At 42.9% G+C, this 26548-nt stretch overlaps 1 protein-coding gene across 4 annotated transcripts in view; it reads right to left on the reverse strand.

The window, feature by feature from the left end:
• Positions 1 to 26548, reverse strand: part of SNX6 (sorting nexin 6) — a 236054-nt gene that overhangs the window by 36111 nt on the left and 173395 nt on the right. For all 4 annotated transcript variants that reach the window (XM_053697750.1, XM_053697753.1, XM_053697751.1 and 1 more), the window contains 2 exons: positions 22288 to 22327; positions 20970 to 21056 (listed from right to left, as the gene is read on the reverse strand). In XM_053697750.1, the coding sequence (XP_053553725.1) occupies positions 20970 to 21056; positions 22288 to 22327 (127 nt within the window). The remainder of the gene's footprint in view (positions 1 to 20969; positions 21057 to 22287; positions 22328 to 26548) is intronic.

The raw sequence follows: 26548 nt of genomic DNA on the forward strand, positions 1-26548 counted from the left end.
ACCCATAACCCCCAGTCATTCAGCCGAAGGGAAATGGAGAAAGAAGATAACACAAAGGTGTAGAGGTGCCTGAGGTTTAGTAAAAAATTACTGTCTAATCTAAAGGGTCAGGTCGTGGACTCTCCATGTCCAGAAAGAAAGAAATTTATCAGGTAAGCATAGATTTTGTTTTCTTTCTTAAGACATGGAGAGTCCACAACGTCATTCCAATTACTAGTGGGAACCAATACCCAATTTAGAGGACACGGAATGAACAGGGAGGGAGAATATGACAGGCGGACCAAAACAGAAGGCACCACCGCTTGAAGAACCTTTCTCCCAAAGGAAGCCTCAGCCGAGGCAAAAGTATCAAATTTGTAGAATTTGGAAAAGTATGCAGAGAGGACCAAGTTGCAACCTTGCAAATCTGTTCCACAGAAGCTTCATTTTTGAAAGCCCTAGTGGAATGAGCTGTACGTCTTTCAGGAGGCTGCTGTCCAGCAGTCTCATAAGCAATCATACTTTTCAACCAGGGGGAAAGAGAAGTAGAAGTAGCCTTCTGACCCTTACACTTTCCAAAGAAACAAACAAACAGGGCAGAAGACTGGCGAAAATCCTTAGTAGCCTGTAGGTAGAATTTTAGAGCGTGCACCACATCCAAGTTAAGTTGTGCAACAGACGTTCCTAAAGAGAGGGAGGATTAGGACAAAGAGAAGGAACAACAATTTCCTCATTAATATTTCTATCCGAAACCACAATTTAGTACGAAGGACCGCCTTATCCGCATTAAAAATAAGGTAAGGCAAATCGCAGAAACTCTCTGAGAAGAAGAAATAGCAATAAGAAACAAAACCTTCCAAGATAACTGCTTAATATCTATAGAATGCATTGGCTCAAACGGAGCCTGCCTGCAAAACTCTAAGAACTAGGTTAAGGCTCCAAGGAGGAGCAACAGATTTAAACACAGGCCTGATTCTAACCAGAGCCTGACAAAAAGATTGAACATCTGGCACATCCGCCAGACGCTTATATAAAAGAATAGATAATGCAAAAATCTGACCTTTTAGAGAACTGACTGACAACCCTTTCTTCAGACCATCCTGGAGAAAAGACAAAATTCTAGGAATCCTGACCCTACTCCAAGAGTAGCCCTTTAATTCACACCAATAAAAGTTTTTACGCCATACCTTATGGTAAATCTTACGAGTAACAGGCTTGCAAGTCTGAATCATAGTATCAATGACAGACTCAGAAAACCCACGCTTCAGAGAAACAAGCTTTGGATGGAGGAAAGGACCTTGAGTTAGAAGGTCCTTCCTCAGAGGTAACCTCCAAGGTGGAAGAGATGACATCTTCACTAGGTCTGCAAACCAGATCCTGCGAGGCCATGCAAGAGCTATTAGAATTACAGATGCTGTCTCCTGTTTGATACGAGCAATGACTCGTTGAAGGAGAGCAAACTGAGGAAACAGGTATGCTAGACCGAAATCCCAAGGGACCGCAAGAGCATCTATCAGGGCGGCCTGAGGATCTCTTGACCTTGAACCGTACCTTGGAAGCTTGGCGTTCTGACGAGACACCACCAGATCTAACTCCGGCACCCACCACTTGAGGGTTAACCTGGAGAACACCTCCGGATGGAGAGCCCACTCCCCAGGATGGAAGGTCCATCTGCTCAGAAAATCCGCCTCCCAGTTGTCCACTCCTGGAATGTGGATGGCAATTGGGAGCTTCTGCCCACTGCAGAATGTGTCACCTCCTTCATGGCCAAGGAACTCAGAGTTCCTCCATGGTGGTTGATGTAGGCAACTGAGGTGATGTTGTCCGACTGGAATCTGATAAACCGGGCTAAAGACAACTGAGGCCAAGCCACTAGAGCATTGAAGATCGCTCTCAACTCCAAGATATTTATCGGAAGAAAAGACTCCTCTCGAGTCCATAGGCCCGGAGCCTTTAGCGAGTCCCACACTGCTCCCCAACCTAGCAGGCTGGCATCCATGGTCTCTGGAAGCATGTTCCCTGAGACAGATGATCCTGAGATACCCACCACGAAAGGGAGTCGATTGTCAACTGGTCCAGATCTATCCTCTGGGACAGATCCAAATGGTTTCTGTTCAATTGTCTGAGCATGCAGAGTTGAAGATCTCTCAAATTGAATCGAGCAAAGGGAACAATGTCAATGGAGGCGACCATCAGACCAATTACCTCCATGCATTGAGCTACTGATGGCCGGACAGTAGATTGAAGAAAGAGGCAAGAAGAGATAATCTTTGCTTTTCTGACCTCTGTCAGAAAAATCTTCATAGATAGGGAATCTATGATGGTCCCTAAGAAAACTACTCTTGTAGCTGGAACAAGGGAACTCTTTTCCAGATTCACTTTCCATCCGTGGGAATGAAGAAAAGACAACAAGATCTCCGTATGAGATTCTGCTAGTTAAAAAGATGGCCAAAAAGATGAGCTACAAACTGAAAGTGCTTGTCAATGAAAGCGAATCTCAGGAATTTGTGATGATCCCTGTGAATGGGAACATAAAGATATGCATCCTTCAGGTCTATGGTCGACATGAACTGACCCTCTTGGACCAAAGGTAGAATGGAACGAATGGTTTCCATTTTGAAGGATGGTAACCTGAGAAATTTATTGAGACACTTCAGGTCTAAAATGGGACGAAAAGTTCCCTCTTTTTGGGAAACCCCAAACAGATTTGAATTAAATCCCGGGCCCTGCTCCCTTAGTGAAACTGGAACAATCACTCCCAGGGAAAAAAAGTCCTGAACGCAGTTTAAGAATACCTCTCTTTTTACCTGGTCTGCAGATAATCTTGAGAGGAGAAATCTGCCCCTGGTAGGACAAGTCTTGAAGTCTATTTAGTAACTCTGGGATACTATGTCCACAGCCCAAGGGTCTGGGACATTGCATATCCAAGCTTGATGAAACAAGGAAAGTCTGCCCCCCACTTGATCCAGTACCGGACCGGGGGTGGACCCTCCATGCTGACTTAGTCTCAGATGAGGGCTTCTTTGATTGTTTCCCCTTATTCCAAGACTGATTGGGTCTCCAAGAGGACTTGGACTGCTCCGGCTTGGAAGAGGAAGACCTTTAAAGTTACGATAGGAGCGAAAATTAGAAAGGAGCAAAAATTTGAATTTTGACGCCCTTTTGGTCTAGTTTTGTTCTAGAAAGGACCCCATTCCACCCGTAATTTCAGAAATTATCTCTGCCAGACCAGGACCAAACAGGGTCTTACCCTTGTAAGGTAGCAACAGAAGCTTGCATGTTTGCGCCAGAAATAAAGGAATTGGCTAGTTTGAGGGCCTTAATCCTATCTTAGATTTCCTCCAATGGAATTTCCTCTAAAACCAACTCTGACAAAGCATTGCACATGCCAATTTTTTTAAATAAGCCTCCAGCTTTTTGTCCATTTGATCCTTAAAGGAACAGCTATCCTAAATAGGAATTGTGGTTCTCTTAGCCAGAGTAGAAATAGCCCCTTCTACTTAAGGGACTGTGCGCCCTGAGTCTCGAATGGAGTCAGCAACAGGAAACATCTTTTTAAAAACAGGAGATGGGGAGAAAGATATCCCTAGCTTATTTCACTCCTGTGCAATGATCTCCGATACACGGTCTGGAACAGGAAACGCTTAAACAGGGAAAGGAACATCGTAGTATTTGTTAAGTTTACTAGATTTCTTAGGGTTGACAGCGACAGAAGAATCTGAGTCGTCCAAAGTAGCCTACAGTACCTTCTTTAACAGTACCCAGAGGTGTTCAATCTTAAATCGGCAGCTTACCTCTTCAGAATCAGTCAAAGGAATTATACTGTACGAATCTGAGATTTCACCCTACCGAGGTATCCTCCTCATCAGACTTAGGATGGAGGTTGTCAGCAGCAGAGGCGACAGACACCTTACTATCAGAAAAATGTTTAGATTTCCACTTGCGCTTCCCCAACATGGGAAAAGCAGACAATGCCGCAGATACTACAGAAGATATCCAAGCAGCAAAATCTATAGGCAAACATACGCCTCCAGGTGGCTGAGAGGAACCGCAGGGCACTGTATGTGACACCATTGAGGCTTGGGACGTTTGAGGAGAAAGCTGCGGCATAACATGAACAGCATTATCCTGGGCTCAGAGGGCAATAATTTATCTTTACATTCTAGCGTTCTGGCTAAACATGTAGCACAAAATTGCACAGGCAAAACAATTTGGGCCTCTAGGCATAGTAAGCATTTATCAAAAGAAACAGCTTCTGATTCCATGTCCATAGCTTAAAGGGACAGTCTAGGCCAAAATAAACTTTCATGATTCAGATAGAGCATGTAATTTTAAACCGTTTTCCAATTTACTTTTATCACCAATTTTGCTTTGTTCTCTTGGTTTTCTTAGTTGAAAGCTTAACCTAGGAGGTTCATATGCTAATTTCTTAGACCTTGAAGGCCACCTCTTTTCAAAATGCATTTTAACAGTTTTTCACCACTAGAGGGTGTTAGTTCATGTGTTTCATATAGATAACACTGTGCTCGTGCACATGAAGTTATCTGAGAGCAGGCACTGATTGGCTAAACTGCAAGTCTGTCAAAAGAACTGAAATAAAGGGGCAGTTTGCAGAGGCTTAGATACAAGATAATCATAGAGGTTAAAAGTATATTATTAGAACTGTGTTGGTTATGCAAAACTGGGGAATGGTTAATAAAGGGATTATCTATCTTTTAAAACAATAAAAATTCTGGTGTAGACTGTCCCTTTAAATATAAAAATTCCCCCAAAAAAGAAAAACTAAACATTTTTGAAAAAAAACCCTACTGTCACTTTAACAATAAACTTTATGTCTCAAAGCGTTATACATACTAATAACACTATCACCTCCACACCTCAGACAGTCTGAGGTGCCCTGCCTTACTTTCAGAGGAATCCACAGACAGACACAGAAAATGCCAAAAAACAGAATAATAACAGTCCCCTTTTAATTAATCACATTAATGGCCGCAAAAAACTGCCCTACTGTGCTAACACAATGCCTGTCACACTACTACTATGCTAACAATACCCAAAACATCTCCTGTCACACTACAAGAGCAAATAGCTTAGGAACCAAAATAAACATTGTCAAATAGTAAGGGAAAATTAACCCTTCACATACAAAAGTGCCTGCACCTGCCCCAATAAATCCTATATATAAAGGATTATGTCCCTTTTTTATTATTGCAGAGTTGACTGTTTTCTGGATTGTTCATGTCCCCTTACTGCAGAGTAAACTGCCTGAAGTTCTGCCTGAAGTGCAAGTCTCCAACACCTTGAAGACAAAAGCACTTACCTGCAATCTAGCTGTCCGGCAGGAAGACAGCTCACTAGGCGTGGAAGGACACATACTCGTTACAGAGACCTGTGGAAAAAAAAAAAAAAAAAGAGTAACCAACTCTGGCTTTCTGTGACTAAGGCAGCAAATGTGTTAGGAAAACAAAGTAAGAACCACCTCACCACTTCCTAACTGCTTAAAAGCCACCACTACTCTTACTCAAGAGATTGACGTGGACACAGCTAAACCCAAATCCTTGCTTGCACGGAAAAGTACCCAAAAAAGGAAAAAAATGCTTCACTGCCTCCATTGACAGAGGCAAAGAGAATGACTGGGGGTTTTGGGTAAGGGAAATTACACTTAACAGCTTTGCTGTGGTGCTCTTTGCTTCCTCCTGCTGGCCAGAAGTGAATAACCTACTAGTAATTGGAATGACGTTGTGAACTCTCCATGTCTTAGGAAAGAGAGCAACATTTATGTAAGGTTAATTATATAAAAATCTAGATGAGATCAGCGCTTCATAAGGAGAGATAACACAAAAGTGAATTATGAGAAGTACACATGGTGGGTTACCAGCGCAGAGATAAAGAGATAGCGATGTGAACCAGAAAAATTGAGAAGGGGGCTGAGACAGGATGGGGCCCAATCTGGAAACTAGGGCAAAAGGTGAGGAGGGAGAAATCTATCAACTTTTTTTTTTTCCAAAGTACTGAAGAGGTTAGCGGTCAAAAGACATTCACTCCAGAAAAATGATTAATACAATTGTGACCAGTCACTTCTCAGGCAAGCTGAGGGGAATCTCTTGGCAAAATACAAAAGGATCATATGTCTCTTTTGCTTGTTGTTATATGCATTAAAAACATAATTTATGCTTACCTGATAAATTTATTTATTTCCGGATATGGTGAGTCCACGGAATCAATTACTAGTGGGAATATCACTCCTGGCCAACAGGAGGAGGCAAAGAGCACTAAAGCAAAGCTGCTATATATGTCACTTCCCTTACCCATAATTCCCAGTCATTCGGCCAAAGGAAAAATGGAAAAAGAAGATAACACAAAAGTGTAGAGGTGCCTGAGGTTTTAGAAAAAAATAACCGTCTTAAATAAAGGGTGGGCCGTGGACTCACCATATCCGGAAAGAAATACATTTATCAGGTAAGCATAAATTATGTTTTCTTTCCTAACATATGGTGAGTCCACGGAATCATTAGGAAGACCTAAACAAAAAGGCACCACCGCTTGAAGAACCCTTCTCCCAAAAGAAGCCTCAGCTGAGGCAAAAGTATCAAATTTATAAAACTTAGAAAAAGTATGCAAAGAGGACCAAGTTGCAGCCTTGCAAATCTGTTCCACAGAAGCTTCATTTTTAAATGCCCAGGAAGAAGAAACAGCCCTCGTGGAATGAGCAGTGATTCTCTCAGGAGGTTGCTGTCCAGCAGTCTCATAGGCCAAACGAATAATACTCCTTAGCCAAAGAGAAAGAGAAGTAGCCGTAGCTTTCTGACCCTTGCGCTTCCCAGAAAAACAAACAAACAAAGCAGAAGACTGACAAAAGTCCTTGGTTGCCTGAAGATAGAACTTCAATGCACGCACAACATCTAGGTTGTGCAACAAACGCTCCTTCGGAGAAGAATGATTAGGACACAAAGAAGGAACCACAATCCCCTGATTAATATTCTTTTTGAAACATTAGGTAGGAAACCTAAATTTAGTACGTAGAACCACCTTATCAGAATGAAAAATAAGATAAGTAGAATCAAACTGCAGAGCAGAGAGTTCCGAAACTCATTGAGCAGAAGAAATAGCAACAAGAAACAAAACCTTCCAAGATAACATCTTGATATCTAATGAATGCATAGATTCAAACGGAGCACACTGTAATCAGACTTCTGAGAGAAAATACTTTGATTAGCCACCTTAGGATCAGAAACCTTACTTACTGTTTCTTTAAATTTCCTTTCGCGTTTTCCCTGCATCATGGGAAAAGCAGACAGTGATACAGATACCGCAGAAGATACCTGGGCAGCAATATCTTGCAAAGTAACTCCAGACGGAGCATGAGAGGAAACGCAGGGCACTGCATGTGCAGATGAATAGGATTGGGACGCTTGAGGAGAAAGCTGCGGCACATCTGAAACAGGAGGCTCCTGAACAGCATCCTCCTTAGCTAATGATGGCTCAGGGTCAAAAAGTCTATTTCTATAAGCTAAAGTTCTTTCAATACATGAAGAACTGTGGGTTCCACTTGAGCATCAAAAAACAAGCTACAGGTAACATCCTGCACAGCCTCCTGCTCCATAATAATATTTTTTTTAAAAATAAAAGCAAAAAAAAAAAAAAAAAAAAGTAACTTTTTTTTTTTATCTTTTAACAAAGGATATAATACAGAACCAAAAAACATTCTTAAATAAATGTTCCCTTTAAAATTATCAAATCAAGAAAACATACCCCAGGCAACACTCTACACCTCAGCAGAATTACTGAGGTGCCCTACCTGTCCTGCAACCCGCAGCAAACTGAGGAAAAACAAAATTTATGCTTACCTGATAAATTTCTTTCTCTTGTGGTGTATCCAGTCCACGGGTTCATCCATTACTTGTGGGATATTCTCCTTCCCAACAGGAAGTTGCAAGAGGACACCCACAGCAGAGCTGTCTATATAGCTCCTCCCCTAACCCCCACCTCCAGTCATTCGACCGAAGACAAGTAAGAAAAAGGAGAAACTATAGGGTGCAGTGGTGAGTGTAGTTTTTAAAATAAAAACACCTGCCTTAAAGTGACAGGGCGGGCCGTGGACTGGATACACCACAAGAGAAAGAAATTTATCAGGTAAGCATCAATTTTGTTTTCTCTTGTAAGGTGTATCCAGTCCACGGGTTCATCCATTACTTGTGGGATACCAATACCAAAGCTTTAGGACACGGATGAAGGGAGGGACAAGGCAGGAACTTAAACGGAAGGCACCACTGCCTGCAAGACCTTTCTCCCAAAAATAGCCTCTGAGGAAGCAAAAGTATCAAATTTGTAGAATTTAGAAAAAGTATGAAGCGAAGACCAAGTCGCCGCCTTACAAACCTGTTCAACAGAGGCCTCATGTTTAAAAGCCCAAGTGGAAGCTACCGCTCTAGTAGAATGAGCCGTAATTCTTTCAGGAGGCTGCTGACCAGCAGTCTCATAAGTTAACCGGATTATGCTTCTCAGCCAAAAAGAGAGAGAAGTTGCCAAAGCCTTTTGGCCTCTCCTCCTCCCAGAGTAGACAACAAACAATGCAGATGTTTGACGAAAATCTTTAGTAGCTTGTAAATAAAACTTTAAAGCATGAACCACGTCAAGATTGTGTAACAGACGTTCCTCCTTTGAAGAAGGATTAGGACACAGTGACGGAACAACACTTTCCTGATTGATATTCTTATTAGATACTACCTTAGGAAGAAAACCAGGTTTGGTACGCAAAACTACCTTATCTGCATGGAAGATCAGACAAGGGGAATCACACTGTAAGGCAGATAGCTCAGAAACTCTTCGAGCCGAAGAGATAGCTACTAAGAATAGAACTTTCCAAGATAAAAGCTTGATATCTATGGAATGCAAAGGTTCAAACGGAACCCCTTGAAGAACATTAAGAACTAAATTTAAACTCCATGGCGGAGCAACAGGTTTAAACACAGGCTTGATTCTAACTAAAGCCTGACAAAAAGCCTGAACGTCTGGAACATCTGCTAGACGCTTGTGCAAAAGAATAGACATAGCAGAGATCTGTCCCTTTAAGGAACTAGCTGATAATCCCTTTTCCAATCCTTCTTGGAGAAAAGATAAAATCCTAGGAATCCTGACCTTACTCCATGAGTAACCCTTGGATTCAGACCAATGAAGATATTTACACCATATCTTATAAAAGATTTTCCTGGTGACAGGCTTTCGAGCCTGAATCAAGGTATCAATAACCGACTCGGAGAAACCACGTTTTGATAAAATCAATCGTTCAATCTCCAAGCAGTCAGACGCAGAGAAATTAGATTTGGATGTTTGAATGGACCTTGGAGTAGAAGGTCCAGCCTCAGCGGCAGAGTCCATGGTGGAAAGGATGACATGTCCACCAGATCTGCATACCAAGTCCTGCATGGCCACGCAGGTGCTATCAAAATCACTGCTCTCTCCTGCTTGATCTTGGCAATCAGACGAGGGAGGAGAGGAAATGGTGGAAACACATAAGCCAGGCTGAAGGACCAGGACCCTGCTAGAGCATCTATTAGTGCTGCCTGGGGATCCCTTGACCTGGACCCGTAACAAGGAAGCTTGGCGTTCTGACGAGACGCCATCAGATCCAGTTCTGGTTTGCCCCATAGTTGAATTAGCTGGGCAAATACCTCCGGATGGAGCTCCCACTCCCCCGGATGAAAAGTTTGTCGACTTAGAAAATCCGCCTCCCAGTTCTCTACTCCTGGGATATGGATAGCTGAGAGATGGCAAAAGTGAACCTCTGCCCATAGGATTATCTTGGAAACCTCCCTCATTGCCAGGGGACTCCTTGTTCCCCCCTGATGGTTGATATAGGCTACAGTCGTGATATTGTCTGACTGAAATCTGATGAATCTGACACCAGCTAGCTGAGGCCAAGCCTGAAGAGCATTGAATATCGCTCTGAGGTCCAGAATGTTTATCGGAAGGAGGGCTTCCTCCTGAGTCCACAAACCCTGAGCCTTCAGGGAGTTCCAGAAGGCTGGCATCTGTCGTCACTATAGTCCAGTCTGGCCTGCGGAAACTCATTCCCCTGGACAGATGGACCCGAGATAACCACCAGAGAAGAGAATCCCTGGTCTTTTGATCCAGATTTAACAGAGGAGACAAATCTGTGTAGTCCCCATTCCACTGATTGAGCATGCAAAGTTGCAGTGGTCCGAGATGTAGGCGGGCAAAAGGAACTATGTCCATTGCCGCTACCATTAGGCCGATCATTTCCATACACTGAGCCACTGACGGCCGAGAAGTGGAATGAAGAACACAGCAAGAAGTTAGAAGCTTTGATATCCTCACCTCTGTCAGAAAAAACATAATTTATGCTTACCTGATAAATTCCTTTCTTCTGTAGTGTGATCAGTCCACGGGTCATCATTACTTCTGGGATATTACTCCTCCCCAACAGGAAGTGCAAGAGGATTCACCCAGCAGAGCTGCATATAGCTCCTCCCCTCTACGTCACTCCCAGTCATTCGACCAAGGACCAACGAGAAAGGAGAAGCCAAGGGTGTAGTGGTGACTGGAGTATAATTTAAAAAATATTTACCTGCCTTAAAAAAAAAAACAGGGCGGGCCGTGGACTGATCACACTACAGAAGAAAGGAATTTATCAGGTAAGCATAAATTATGTTTTCTTCTGTTAAGTGTGATCAGTCCACGGGTCATCATTACTTCTGGGATACCAATACCAAAGCAAAAGTACACGGATGACGGGAGGGATAGGCAGGCTCATTATACAGAAGGAACCACTGCCTGAAGAACCTTTCTCCCAAAAATAGCCTCCGAGGAAGCAAAAGTGTCAAATTTGTAAAATTTGGAAAAAGTATGAAGCGAAGACCAAGTTGCAGCCTTGCAAATCTGTTCAACAGAGGCCTCATTCTTGAAGGCCCAAGTGGAAGCCACAGCTCTAGTAGAATGAGCTGTAATTCTTTCAGGAGGCTGCTGTCCAGCAGTCTCATAAGCTAAACGTATTATGCTACGAAGCCAAAAGGAAAGAGAGGTAGCAGAAGCCTTTTGACCTCTCCTCTGACCAGAGTAAACGACAAACAGAGAAGACGTTTGTCGAAATTCCTTAGTTGCTTGCAAGTAAAATTTTAGGGCACGAACTACGTCCAGATTGTGCAGTAGACGTTCCTTCTTCGAAGAAGGATTTGGACACAAAGAAGGAACAACAATCTCTTGATTGATATTCCTGTTAGTGACTACCTTAGGTAAGAACCCAGGTTTAGTACGCAGAACTACCTTATCCGAATGAAAAATCAAATAAGGAGAATCACAATGTAAGGCTGATAACTCAGAGACTCTTCGAGCCGAGGAAATAGCCATTAAAAATAGAACTTTCCAAGATAACAACTTTATATCAATGGAATGAAGGGGTTCAAACGGTACGCCCTGTAAAACGTTAAGAACAAGGTTTAAGCTCCATGGCGGAGCAACAGTTTTAAACACAGGCTTAATCCTGGCCAAAGCCTGACAAAAAGCCTGAACGTCTGGAACTTCTGACAGACGTTTGTGTAACAGAATGGACAGAGCTGAGATCTGTCCCTTTAATGAACTAGCAGATAAACCCTTTTCTAAACCTTCTTGTAGAAAAGACAATATCCTAGGAATCCTAACCTTACTCCAAGAGTAACCTTTGGATTCACACCAATATAGGTATTTACGCCATATCTTATGGTAAATCCTTCTGGTAACAGGCTTCCTAGCCTGTATTAAGGTATCAATAACTGACTCAGAAAACCCACGTCTTGATAAAATCAAGCGTTCAATTTCCAAGCAGTCAGCTTCAGAGAAGTTAGGTTTTGATGTTTGAAAGGACCCTGAATCAGGAGATCCTGTTTCAGAGGTAGAGACCAAGGTGGACAGGATGACATGTCCACCAGGTCTGCATACCAAGTCCTGCGTGGCCATGCAGGTGCTATTAGAATCACTGATGCTCTCTCCTGTTTGATTCTGGCAATCAATCGAGGAAGCATCGGGAAAGGTGGAAACACGTAAGCCATCCTGAAGTCCCAAGGTGCTGTCAGGGCATCTATCAGGACTGCTCCTGGATCCCTGGATCTGGACCCGTAACGAGGAAGCTTGGCGTTCTGTCGAGACGCCATGAGATCTATCTCTGGTTTGCCCCAACGTCGAAGTATTTGGGCAAAGACCTCCGGATGAAGCTCCCACTCCCCCGGATGAAAAGTCTGACGACTTAAGAAATCCGCCTCCCAGTTCTCCACTCCCGGAATGTGGATTGCTGACAGGTGGCAAGAGTGAGACTCTGCCCAGCGAATTATCTTTGATACTTCCATCATTGCTAGGGAGCTTCTTGTCCCTCCCTGATGGTTGATGTAAGCTACCGTCGTGATGTTGTCCGACTGAAACCTGATGAACCCCCGAGTTGTCAACTGGGGCCAAGCCAGGAGGGCATTGAGAACTGCTCTCAATTCCAGAATGTTTATTGGCAGGAGACTCTCCTCCTGACTCCATTGTCCCTGAGCTTTCAGAGAATTCCAGACGGCACCCCAACCTAGAAGGCTGGCGTCTGTTGTTACAATTGTCCAGTCTGGTCTGCTGAATGGCATCCCCCTGGACAGATGTGGCCGAGAAAACCACCATAGAAGAGAATTTCTGGTCTCCTGATCCAGATTCAGAGAAGGGGACAAATCTGAGTAATCCCCATTCCACTGACTTAGCATGCACAGTTGCAGTGGTCTGAGGTGTAAGCGAGCAAAGGGAACTATGTCCATTGCCGCTACCATTAAGCCGATTACCTCCATGCATTGAGCCACTGACGGGTGTTGAATGGAATGAAGGGTGCGGCAAGCACTTTGAAGTCTTGTTAACCTGTCCTCTGTCAGGTAAATCTTCATTTCTACAGAATCTATAAGAGTCCCCAGGAAGGGAACTCTTGTGAGTGGAACGAGTGAACTTTTCTTTTCGTTCACCTTCCATCCATGTGACCTTAGAAAAGCCAGTACTAACTCTGTATGAGACTTGGCAGTTTGAAAGCTTGAAGCTTGTATCAGAATGTCGTCTAGGTACGGAGCTACCGAGATTCCCCGCGGTCTTAGTACCGCCAGAAGAGCACCCAGAACCTTTGTGAAGATTCTTGGAGCTGTAGCCAATCCGAATGGAAGAGCTACAAACTGGTAATGCCTGTCTAGGAAGGCAAACCTTAGATACCGGTAATGATCTTTGTGAATCGGTATGTGAAGGTAAGCATCCTTTAAATCCACTGTGGTCATGTACTGACCCTTTTGGATCATGGGTAAAATTGTCCGAATAGTCTCCATTTTGAACGATGGAACTCTTAGGAATTTGTTTAGGATCTTTAAATCCAGGATTGGTCTGAAAGTTCCCTCTTTTTTGGGAACCACAAACAGATTTGAGTAAAACCCTTGTCCCTGTTCCGACCGTGGAACTGGATGGATTACTCCCATTAACAAAAGTTCCTGTACGCAGCGTAGAAACGCCTCTTTCTTTGTTTGGTTTGTTGACAACCTTGACAGATGAAATCTCTCTCTTGGAGGAGAGAATTTGAAGTCCAGAAGGTATCCCTGAGATATTATCTCTAGCGCCCAGGGGTCCTGGACATCTCTTGCCCAAGCCTGAGCGAAGAGAGAAAGTCTGCCCCCCACTAGATCCGATCCCGGATCGGGGGCCCTCAATTCATGCTGTTTTAGGGGCAGCAGCAGGTTTCCTGGCCTGCTTGCCCTTGTTCCAAGACTGGTTAGGTCTCCAGCCTTGTCTGTAGCGAGCAACAGATCCTTCTTGTTTTGGAGCAGTGGAAGTTGATGCTGCTCCTGCTTTGAAATTCCGAAAGGAACGAAAATTAGACTGTCTAGCCTTAGGTTTGGCTCTGTCTTGAGGCAGGGCGTGGCTCTTACCTCCTGTAATGTCAGCGATAATTTCTTTCAAACCGGGCCCAAATAAGGTCTGCCCTTTGAAAGGTATATTAAGTAATTTGGACTTAGAAGTTACATCATCTGACCAGGATTTTAGCCACAGTGCTCTGCGCGCCTGAATGGCGAATCCGGAATTCTTAGCCGTAAGTTTAGTTAAATGTACTACGGCTTCCGAAATGAATGAATTAGCTAGCTTAAGGATTCTAAGCCTGTCCGTAATGTCGTCCAGAGTAGCTGAACTAAGGTTGTCTTCCAGAGACTCAATCCAGAATGCCGCTGCAGCCGTGACCGGCGCAATGCATGCAAGGGGTTGCAATATAAAACCTTGTTGAACAAACATTTTCTTAAGGTAACCCTCTAACTTTTTATCCATTGGATCTGAAAAGGCACAGCTATCCTCCACCGGGATAGTGGTACGCTTAGCTAAAGTAGAAACTGCTCCCTCCACCTTAGGGACCGTTTGCCATAAGTCCCGTGTGGTGGTGTCTATTGGAAACATCTTTCTAAATATCGGAGGGGGTGAGAACGGCACACCGGGTCTATCCCACTCCTTAGTAATAATTTCAGTTAGTCTCTTAGGTATAGGAAAAACGTCGGTACTTGTTGGTACAGCAAAATATTTATCCAACCTACACATTTTCTCTGGTATTGCAACTGTGTTACAATCATTCAGAGCCGCTAACACCTCCCCTAGTAATACACAGAGGTTTTCCAGCTTAAATTTAAAATTTGAAATATCTGAATCCAATCTATTTGGATCAGAACCGTCAGCCGCAGAATGAAGCTCTCCGTCCTCATGTTCTGCAAGTTGTGACGCAGTATCTGACATGGCCCTAGCATTATCAGCGCACTCTGTTCTCACCCCAGAGTGATCACGCTTGCCTCTTAGCTCTGGTAATTTAGCCAAAACCTCAGTCATAACAGTAGCCATATCTTGTAATGTTATTTGTAATGGCCGCCCAGATGTACTGGGCGCCACAATATCGCGCACCTCCCGAGCGGGAGATGCAGGTACTGTCACGTGAGGCGAGTTAGTCGGCATAACTCTCCCCTCGTTGTTTGGTGAAATTTGTTCAATTTGTACAGATTGACTTTTATTTAAAGTAGCATCAATACAGTTAGTACATAAATTTCTATTGGGCTCCACTTTGGCGTTAGCACAAATAGTACAGGTCTCATCCTCTGAATCAGACATGTTTAACACACTAGCAACTAAACTTGCAACTTGGAAATATTATTCAAGTAAAATACAATGAAAAACGTACTGTGCCTAAGAAGCACAGAAAGATATATGACAGTTGAAATCAATAAACTGAAAGGTTACAGCATCAAACTTTGTGAAAACAAAACACAATTTTAGCAAAGGCTTGTTCCCATTAGCAAAGAATAACTAACCCTGATGGCATAAAAAAGTTAAAGAATAAACGTTTTTTTATCACAGTCAACTACAATCTCACAGCTCTGTTGTGAAGATTACTTCCCTCAAACAAGCTTTGAAGACCCCTGAGTTCTGTAAGATGAACCGGAACATGCAGGAAAAAACAATGAGCTTCTGACTGAAATTTTTGATGCGTAGCAAAAGCGCCAAAAAAAGGCCCCTCCCCCTCACACACAACAGTGAGAGAGATCAGTAAACTGTCAGAATTAGATCAAGCAACTGCCAAGTGGAAAAATAGTGCCCAAACATTTTATTCACCCAGTACCTCAGAAAATGAAAACGATTTTACATTCCAGCAAAAACGTTTAACATAAATTAAGAGTTATTAAAAAGCCTGTTGCTTGCAAATAGGCTAAAGTCTTATATACACAGTGTAATTCCAGTGAAGTACCATTCCCCAGAATACTCAAATGTAAAATATACATACATGAAATTATATTGGTATGGCAGGATTTTCTCATCAATTCCATTGTCAGAAAATAAAAGCTGCTACATACCTCTTTGCAGATTAATCTGCCCGCTGTCCCCTGATCTGAAGTTTACCTCTCCTCAGATGGCCGAGAAACAGCAATATGATCTTAACTACTCCGGCTAAAATCATAGAAAAAACTCTGGTAGATTCTTCTTCAAACTCTACCAGAGAAGGAATAACACACTCCGGTGCTATTAAAAATAAACTTTTGATTGAAGAAATAAAACTAAATAAAATCACCATAGTCCTCTCACACATCCTATCTAGTCGTTGGGTGCAAGAGAATGACTGGGAGTGACGTAGAGGGGAGGAGCTATATGCAGCTCTGCTGGGTGAATCCTCTTGCACTTCCTGTTGGGGAGGAGTAATATCCCAGAAGTAATGATGACCCGTGGACTGATCACACTTAACAGAAGAAATCTTCATTTCTACTGAATCTATCAGAGTTCCTAGGAAGGAAACTCTTGTGAGGGAAGAGAACTCTTTTCTCTGTTCACTTTCCACCCGTGAGACCTCAGAAAGGCCAGAACAATGTCCGTATGGGACTTGGCGATTTGAAAAGTCGACGCCTGAATCAGAATGTCGTCTAGGTAAGGAGCCACCGCTATGCCCCGCGGCCTTAGGACCGCCCGAACGGACCCTAGAACCTTCGTAAAGACTCTTGGCGCCGTGGCTAACCCGAAGGGAAGAGCCACAAACTGGTAATGCCTGAAGGAAGGCGAACCTTAGGAACTGATGATGCTCTCTGTGAATCGGAATGTGGAGATAAGCATCCTTTAAGTCCATGGTAGTCATATATTGACCCTCCTGGATCATAGGGAGGATGGTTCGGATTGTCTCCATCTTGAAGGATGGGACCCTGAGAAATTTGTTTAGGATCTTGAGATCCAAGATTGGTCTGAAAGTTCCCTCTTTTTTGGGAACTATAAACAGGTTTGAATAGAAACCCTGTCCCTGTTCCCCTTTTGGAACTGGGTGGATCACTCCCATAACCAGTAGGTCTTGAACGCAACGTAAGAATGCCTCTCTCTTTATCTGGTTTGCAGATAATTGTGAGGGATGAAATCTTCCCTTTGGAGATGATCCTTTGAATTCCAAAAGATATCCCTGGGAAACAATCTCTAGCGCTCAGTGATCCTGGACGTCTCTTGCCCAAGCCTGGGCGAAAAGAGAAAGTCTGCCCCCTACTAGATCCGGTCCCGGATCAGGGGCTACCCCTTCATGCTGTCTTAGAGGTGGCAGCAGGCTTCTTGGCCTGCTTCCCTTTGTTCCAAGTCTGGTTAGGTCTCCAGACTGGTTTGGACTGGGCGAAATTTCCCTCTTGTTTTGCATTAGAGGAAGCCGAAGCTGCGCCACCCTTGAAGTTTCGAAAGGAACGAAAATTATTCTGCTTGGTCCTTAATTTACTGGACCTATCCTGAGGAAGGGCATGACCCTTTCCTCCAGTAATGTCAGAGAGGATCTCCTTCAGGCCAGGCCCGAATAGGGTCTGTCCTTTGAAGGGGATGTTAAGAAGCTTAGACTTTGAAGTAACGTCTGCTGACCAGGACTTAAGCCATAGCGCCCTACGCGCCAGAATGGCAAAACCTGAATTCTTAGTCGTTAGCTTGGTTAAATGAAAAACGGTGTCAGAAATAAAGGAATTAGCCAACTTAAGAGCTTTAATCCTGTCTAAGATATCATCTAACGGGGTCTCCACCTGTAGAGCCTCCTCAAGAGACTCGAACCAAAAAGCCGCTGCAGCAGTAACTGGAGCAATGCAAGCAAGAGGCTGGAGAATAAAACCTTGGTGGATAAAAATTTTCTTAAGGAGACCCTCCAATTTTTTTATCCATAGGATCTAGGAAAGCACAACTGTCCTCGACAGGGATAGTTGTACGCTTAGCTGGGGTAGAAACAGCTCCCTCCACCTTAGGGACCATCTGCCACGAGTCCCGTATGGCAAAATCTATGGGAAACATCTTTTTAAAGGCAGGAGGGGGAGAGAACGGTACACCTGGTCTATCCCATTCCTTAGTAATAATTTCCGAAAACCTCTTAGGGACTGGAAAAACATCAGTGTAAACAGGCACTGCAAAGTATTTGTCCATTTTACACAATTTCTCTGGAACCACAATGGGGTCACAGTCATCCAGAGTCGCTAAAACCTCCCTGAGCAATAAGCGGAGGTGTTCGAGCTTAAATTTAAACGCTGTCATTTCAGAATCGGACTGAAGTAAAGCCTTCCCGGAATCTGAAATGTCACCCTCAGATAGAAACTCCCTTGCACCGTCTTCGGAGCCTAGTGAGGGTACATTGGACACATTGATTAAAGCGTCAGAAAGATCTGTATTTGTTCTAGCCCCAGAGCTGTCTCGCTTTCCCTGTAACCCTGGCAGTTTGGACAACACCTCTGTAAGGGTATTAGTCATAACTGCCGCCATGTCCTGTAAGGTAAAAGAATTAGACGCGCTAGATGTACTTGGCGTCACTTGGGCGGGAGTTATAGGTTCTGACACATGGGGAGAGCTAGATGGCATAACCTCCCTTTTTTCGGTCTGAGAATTCTCTGGTGATAAATCTTTAAAAGCCATAATATGGTCTTTATAGTTTATAGATACTTCAGTACATTTGGTACACATTCTAAGAGGGGGTTCCACAATGGCTTCTAAACATATTGAACAAGGAGTTTCCTCTATGCCAGACATGTTTAACAGACTAGCAATGACACCAGCAAGCTTGAAAAACACTTTAATAAATGTGAAACGGCAATTAAACAAAAACGGTACTGTGCCTTTAAGAGAAAAAAAACTAACACTTAAAACTAACTTAAACTGCAAAACAGTGTTAAAATGTAGTAAAAACTTTTTTACAGTGTGAGTAAAAGACTAAAGCAACATTGCACCCACTTGCAAATGGATGATTAACCCCTTAGCCCCCAAACCGGATTGAAAAAACGTCAACCACTGCTAAAAGACAGTTAAGCACCTTGCCACAGCTCTGCTGTGGCTCCTACCTGCCCTCAAATACGATTAGGGAAGAAATAAGCCCTCTATAGTGGTCCTCAGATGCAAGAGGACTCCTCTAGGGAAGCTGGATGTCTCAGTCTGAAAAGAACTGCGCAACAGAAGCGCTAAAATAGGCCCCTCCCACCATGTACTCGATGTCCTTAAGGAAATACTCCTAGAAGTATTTGACTATGCCATGTGGAAAACTAGGCCCCAACTAAAGACTTATCACCCTCAGAAAAAACATCCCATTTAATTAACATGAGTATTACCCCACTTTGTAAGCATAATCCCAGTCGTCGTAAAATCACTGCATCTAGCTTACCTCAATATACACAAGGATCTGTCAGCATTTTCTAGAACTTATCTCTTTCTCTAGAAAAAAAATTACTGAACATACCTCAAAGCAGGTAATCTGCAGACCGTTCCCCCAACTGAAGTTATCCCATACTCTTCAGTTATGTGTGAGAACAGCAATGGACCTTAGTTACAAACCGCTAAGTTCATCAACCTCCAGGCAGAAGTCTTCTTCTAATTTCTGCCTGAGAGTAAAACAGTACAACGCCGGTACCGTTTAAAAATAAACTCTTGATTGACGGCAAAATCACCACATATCTCTTTATACTTCCTATTTTGTCGAGAGTTGCAAGAGAATGACTGGGGGTGGGGGTTAGGGGAGGAGCTATATAGACAGCTCTGCTGTGGGTGTACTCTTGCAACTTCCTGTTGGGAAGGAGAATATCCCACAAGTAATGGATGAACCCGTGGACTGGATACACCTTACAAGATAAAAAACGATCCCGTTTACAATCCGGATTTCCAGAGAAGCAAATCAGCAAGAAGCCTTCTATACAGCAGAGCCATCTGAAATATGCGCACCTCACTCTTACAGGAAGTGAAGAAAAGCGCCAAAAAAACCTCTGACATCACAGAATCGGAACCTCCCTAAAAGGGGCGGTCCTAAAGCTGACAAAAAAAGCCTTTGTTTTTAAGCCTGTTTTCAAGAAAGTAAAAAATAAACATTGACCCCTCCCCCCCCCCCAAAAGTACATAACCTGTTACTAAAAACGGATTCTCACTGAGCCATCAATAAAATAAATAACTCCTCACACTAACAGTGCCATCAAAAAACCTGCACCCTGACAGGAATAATAAAAAACGTCCCCCTGCAGCGTTTCGGCTGAATAAGTGCCAAATTTTTCCCTGCTACATAGAAGAATAAGTGCCAAATTTTTCCCTGCTACATAGAAAAATAAAACTGGCACTTATCTTAATATTTATCTGTCCGGCAGTAGGACAGCTCACCTGGTTTGAGAGGATGCCATCCCTCACATGGACCTGTGGAAATACAGAAACACTGAGTAAACTTACTCCGGCTATCTAACTAGGGCAGCAAAATGTTTTGGGAAAACGCAGTGAGGATTGTACCCCACAAGTTCCCAATTGCTTAAAAGCCACCACTGCCCTACTGAAGAGACTGACATGGGCTAAGGCTAGACCCTTTAGAAAGATCAGAGCAAACCTACTCTGCTTTAAAATAAAAAAAATCTTGATTGTAGATCAGACACCAAAACATCACCTCCTCCTTGCACCACAGGCAAAGAGAATGACTGGGGATTATGGGTAAGGGAAGTGACATATATAGCAGCTTTGCTGTAGTGCTCTTTGCCTCCTCCTGCTGGCCAGGAGTGATATTCCCACTAGTAATTGATGATTCCGTGGACTCACCATATCTTAGGAAATAAATATAAATAATGTAAGCTAAAGGGGTGTATTAACCTCATGTAATGTAAAAGCAACAATTCAAATATTGAATAAAAATAGAATCCCCAAGTAGAAGGACAGCTGACTAATGGATGTAGATCACTTATGTAATTGTATTTCTGAAGATGATATTAATACAATGTATCACTGCTGATTGTTCACTAATGTAACCTCATTATGTTGTAAGTGCTCAATTTCATTAATAAAAACTCTTAAAAAAAAAATAAAAAAAAATAGAATCCCCAATGAGATAAAATGTTACCTACTGGTGGTTAACCTATACAGAATAAGGCTAAATGGAAGAACTCAATATTAGACCTAAATATGTACAGGATAGGAATGTCTAGGAATAAGCTGGATGCATTGTAAAGTAAAAGAGGGAGATTGCATTTTACCTTAGCAGCTTGTGATTCTCTTAGATAATATTTTAGGAGGTCAGAAAGCTTGAGGTCTTCGTCAGCTGACACCCGGGCTTCAATTTTCTACATAATGAACACAGAATTAAATCATTACACAGAACCGAACATATAAATAGGAGGAATTACATTAGATGATTGATGAAAAAGCACAGGGGCATTAAAAAAGTACATCTATGGAACTTGTACATTTATAGATGAGAATTATATATAGAATGATATAGCAAACAGAAAAAAAGATGATGCAATAAAACTAATATTAGAATACAATTTACTAATCTATTAAAATAAAAGTGAGGCACAATAGTAGCCAACAACTAAAAGCAAATGTAGAAAGAAGCAATTACTCCAGAATTTGATGGCAGACAAGAACCAAAAGGCCTATATTTTTTTGTATAAAGGGTAAGCTCACATTTACAGTTTTTAAAGATAGCCTTATGCACATCCTAGAAATACTCAAAATTACCCTAGTATACAGTAGAGCATTGCTTTCTTTAGTCTCCATAATTAATATTTCTATCTTTAGATAGTAGATGCCAAGGCTTCTGACACTTTAAACTAAATATATACCTGCATTCCAAACAAACAAATATTAAAAAAGCTGTTTGAGGTGCCAAAAACACAGTCATAAAGCAATGTCCTACTTGGCTCATGTTCTCTTGCAAGATGCCTCAAATCTGAGATAAAAGTCCTAAACTTCATGGGTAAATGGTGTTTCAGTGAATAATGTTCATTTCAGATCTAGACAGGTGTCTAATTTACTTATTGAGGTCACCACAAACAAGAGAAATAAAATAAGGAAAAATAACATTTGTCAAATAGCTCCTCCATTAGTTTTGTTGACTTAGATAAAGTTGGGAACAGTCTTAAGGAGCAATTAATTCCTCTTCTATAAGTCAGAATTTACATAAAGAAAATGATAAACAGGCCTATGTCTATTTATCTGTCTGGAGGATACAAACAAAGTAACGAACATGTGAGCCAGGGCAGCACTGAAAAGGTTGTTTGCTTAACCATACATTTCTCTTGTGGTAATGTTCATTTTCATACTATTAAGTTTTACTGCATCAAGTTTAGGATTGTAAAGAACAACGTTTGTTAGAAACGTAATATTACGTGGCTTAAAATACAATTTTAAAACAAGTACTAGACATTAAAATGTTCTAAAACCAAAAATGGAAATGAAATGTGTCTGAATAATCTGCAATATTAGTCATCTATTTAATATAATTAAATATTTAACTGCACTAAGTGTAGGAAACTGGTATTTAGAAGGGTTTCTGGATAAAATACATACACGCGTTTTGTCAAATAATTCAGACACTCGTAGAAAAAATCTGTAAGAAAAGAAAAGTATTAAGTGTTAATATAAATAGCTTTAATTTAAGAGAAAACCTAAAACGGGTTTTAGGGAGCAGAATGGAGGTGTTATAAATAGCACTACAGTAAATAAACTAAATACTATGTCAGTGCATAAGAAGAAAACAAATATGAATCAATCACTCTCTCTCTACTGCTCTCATTAGGACAAGAAAAACAGAATTTATGTTTACCTGATAAATTTCTTTCTCCTACAGTGTATCCGGTCCACGGCTTCATCCTTACTTGTGGGATATTCTCAATCCCTACAGGAAGTGGCAAAGAGAGCACACAGCAGAGCTGTCCATATAGCTCCCCTCAGGCTCCGCCCCCCCAGTCATTCGACCGACGGTTAGGAGAAAAAGGAGAACCATAGGGTGCAGTGGTGACTGTAGTTTACAAAAATAAATATAAACCTGACCAAAATGCCAGGGTGGGGCGTGGACCGGATACACCGTAGGAGAAAGAAATTTATCAGGTAAACATAAATTCTGTTTTCTCCTACATTGGTGTATCCGGTCCACGGCTTCATCCTTACTTGTGGGAACCAATACCAAAGCTTTAGGACACGGATGAAGGGAGGGAACAAGTCAGGTAACCTAAACGGAAGGCACCACTGCTTGCAAAACCTTTCTCCCAAAAATAGCCTCCGAAGAAGCAAAAGTATCGAATTTGTAAAATTTGGCAAATGTATGCAGTGAAGACCAAGTCGCTGCCTTACAGATGTGTTCAACAGAAGCCTCATTCTTGAAAGCCCATGTGGAAGCCACAGCTCTAGTAGAGTGAGCTGTAATTCGTTCAGGAGGCTGCCTTCCAGCAGTCTCATAAGTCAATCGGATTATGCTTTTCAGCCAGAAAGACAGAGGTCGCAGTCGCTTTTTGACCTCTCCTCTTGTCAGAATAGACGACCAACAAGGACGATGTTTGTCTGAAATCTTTAGTTGCTTTTAGATAAAACTTCAAAGCACGAACCACATCAAGATTGTGTAACAGACGTTCCTTGTTAGAAACTGGATTAGGACACAAAGAAGGAACAACTATTTCCTGGTTAATATTCTTATTGGAAACCACTTTTGGCAGAAAACCAGGCTTGGTACGTAAAACGACCTTATCTGTATGAAACACCAGATAGGGTGAATTACACTGCAAAGCAGACAATTCAGAAACTCTTCTAGCAGAAGAAATAGCTACCAAAAAAAAAACTTTCCAAGACAGTAACTTAATATCTATGGAATGTAGAGGTTCAAACGGAACCCCTTGAAGAACTGAAAGAACTAAATTTAGACTCCATGGAGGAGCCACAGGTCTGTAGACGGGCTTGATTCTGACTAAAGCCTGTACAAAAGCCTGAACATCTGGCACGGCTGCCAGACGCTTGTGTAATAAAACAGACAGAGCAGATATCTGTCCTTTTAAAGAACTAGCTGACAGACCTTTCTCCAATCCTTCTTGGAGAAAAGATAGTAACCTTGGAATCCTAATCTTACTCCATGAGTAACCCTTGGATTCGCACCAGCAAAGATATTTTTCTAGTGACAGGCTTCCTAGCCTGGATCAGAGTATCTATAACTGATTCCGAAAACCCACGCTTAGCTAGAATCAAGCGTTCAATCTCCAAGCAGTCAGTTGCAGAGAAACTAGGTTTGGATGTGTGAATGGACCTTGGATTAGAAGGTCCTGCCTCAAAGGTAGCTTCCATGGTGGAACCAATGACATACTCACCAGGTCTGCATACCAAGTCCTGCGTGGCCACGCAGGAGCTATCAGAATTACCGAAGCCTTCTCCTGGCTACTAGCCGGGGGAGAAGAGGAAACGGTGGAAAGACATAAGCTAGATTGAACAACCAAGGCGCCACTAAGGCATCTACCAATGTCGCCTTGGGATCCCTGGACCTGGACCCGTAACGTGGAACTTTGGAGTTCTGACGTGACGCCATCAGATCCAGATCTGGAAGGCCCCATAGTTGAGTTAACTATGCAAAAACCTCCGGGTGAAGTTCCCACTCCCCCGGATGGAAGGTCTGACGACTCAGATAATCCGCTTCCCAGTTGTCCACTCCTGGGATGTGAATTGCTGATAGATGGCAGGAGTGATCCTCTGCCCATTTGATGATCTTGGATACCTCCCTCATCGCCAGGGAACTCTTTGTTCCTCCCTGATGATTGATGTACGCTACAGTCGTCATGTTGTCCGACTGAAATCTGATGAATTTGGCCTCCGCTAGTTGAGGCCATGCCTGGAGCGCATTGAATATCGCTCTCAATTCCAAAATGTTTATCGGGAGAAGAGATTCTTCCCGAGACCATAGACCCTAAGCTTTCAGGGACTCCCAGACTGCACCCCAGCCCAAGAGGCTGGCGTCGGTCGTGACAATGATCCACTCCGGTCTGCGGAAACTCATTCCCCGAGACAGGTGATCCTGAGACAACCACCAGAGGAGTGAGTCTCTGGTTTTCTGGTCCATTTGTATCTGGGGAGACAAATCTGCATAATCCCCATTCCACTGTTTGAGCATGCACAGTTGCAGTGGTCTTAAATTAATTCGAGCAAAAGGAACCACGTCCATTGCCGCAACCATGAGTCCTATTACCTCCATGCACTGAGCTACGGAGGGTTGAGGAATGGCATGAAGAACTCGACAAGTGTTCAAAAGCTTTAACTTCCTGACCTCCGTCAGAAAGATCTTCATTTCTACCGAGTCTATTATTGTTCCCAGGAAGGGAACCCTTGTGAACGGGGACAGAGAACTCTTTTCTATGTTCACCTTCCACCCGTGAGACCTTAGAAAGGCTAGAACAATGTCCGTATGAGCCTTTGCTTTGTGACAGGACGACGCTTGTATTAAGATGTCGTCTAGGTAAGGTGCTACTGCAATGCCCCTTGGTCTTAGCACCGCTAGAAGGGACCCTAGCACCTTTGTGAAAATTCTGGGAGCAGTGGCCAATCTGAAGGGAAGGGCCACGAATTGGTAATGCTTGTCCAAAAAAGCAAACCTCAGGAACTGATGGTGATCTTTGTGGATAGGAATATGCAGGTACGCATCCTTTAAGTCCACGGTAGTCATATATTGACCCTCCTGGATCATTGGTAACATTGTCCAAATGGTTTCCATTTTGAATGATGGAACTCTGAGGAATCTGTTTAGGATTTTTAAATCCAGATTTGGCCTGAAAGTTCCTTCCTTTTTGGGAACTACAAACAGGTTTGAGTAAAAACCCAGTCCTTGTTCTGCTGTTGGGACTGGGTGTATCACTCCCATTTTTAGAAGGTCTTCTACACAACGTAAGAATGCCTGTCTCTTTATCTGGTCTAAAGATAAGCGAGACATGTGGAACCTTCCCTTTGGAGGAAGGTCCTTGAATTCCAGAAGATACCCCTGAGAGACAATTTCTAGCGCCCAGGGGTCCGGAACATCTCTTGCCCAAGCCTGAGCAAAGAGAGAAAGTCTGCCCCCTACTAGATCCGGTCCCGGATCGGGGGCTACCCTTTCACGCTGTCTTGGTAGCAGCAGCAGGCTTCTTGGCCTGTTTACCCTTGTTCCAGCCTTGCAATGGTTTCCATGCTGGCTTGGGCTGGGATGCGTTACCCTCTTGCCTAGTGGCTGTAGAGGTAGAAGCAGGTCCGTTCCTGAAATTGCGAAAGGAACGAAAATTAGACTTCTCTTTAGCTTTGAAAGGTCTATCTTGTGGAAGGGCATGGCCCTTTCCCCCAGTGATATCTGAAATAATTTCTTTCAACTCTAGCCCGAATAGGGTCTTACCCTTGAAAGGAATATTAAGCAATTTTGTTTTGGACGACACATCCGCCGACCAAGATTTTAGCCAAAGCGCTCTGCAGGCCACGATTGCAAAACTTGAATTTTTCGCCGCTAATTTAGCTAACTGAAAAGCGGCATCTGTAATGAAGGCATTAGCCAACTTCAGGGTGTGAATTCTGTCCATGACTTCATCATAAGAAGTCTCCTTCTGGAGCGAGTTTTCTAGTTCCTCAAACCAAAAAGACACTGCAGTGGTTACAGGAATAATGCAAGAAATTGGTTGAAGAAGAAAACCTTGTTGAACAAAAAATTTTTTAAGCAAACCTTCTAATTTTTTATCCATAGGATCTTTGAAAGCGCAACTATCTTCTATTGGTATAGTCGTGCATTTAGCTAGTGTTGAGACTGCCCCCTCTACCTTAGGGACCGTCTGCCACGCGT

The sequence above is a fragment of the Bombina bombina genome, chromosome 1 (genome assembly GCF_027579735.1).
Source record: "Bombina bombina isolate aBomBom1 chromosome 1, aBomBom1.pri, whole genome shotgun sequence".
Lineage (NCBI taxonomy): Eukaryota > Metazoa > Chordata > Amphibia > Anura > Bombinatoridae > Bombina > Bombina bombina.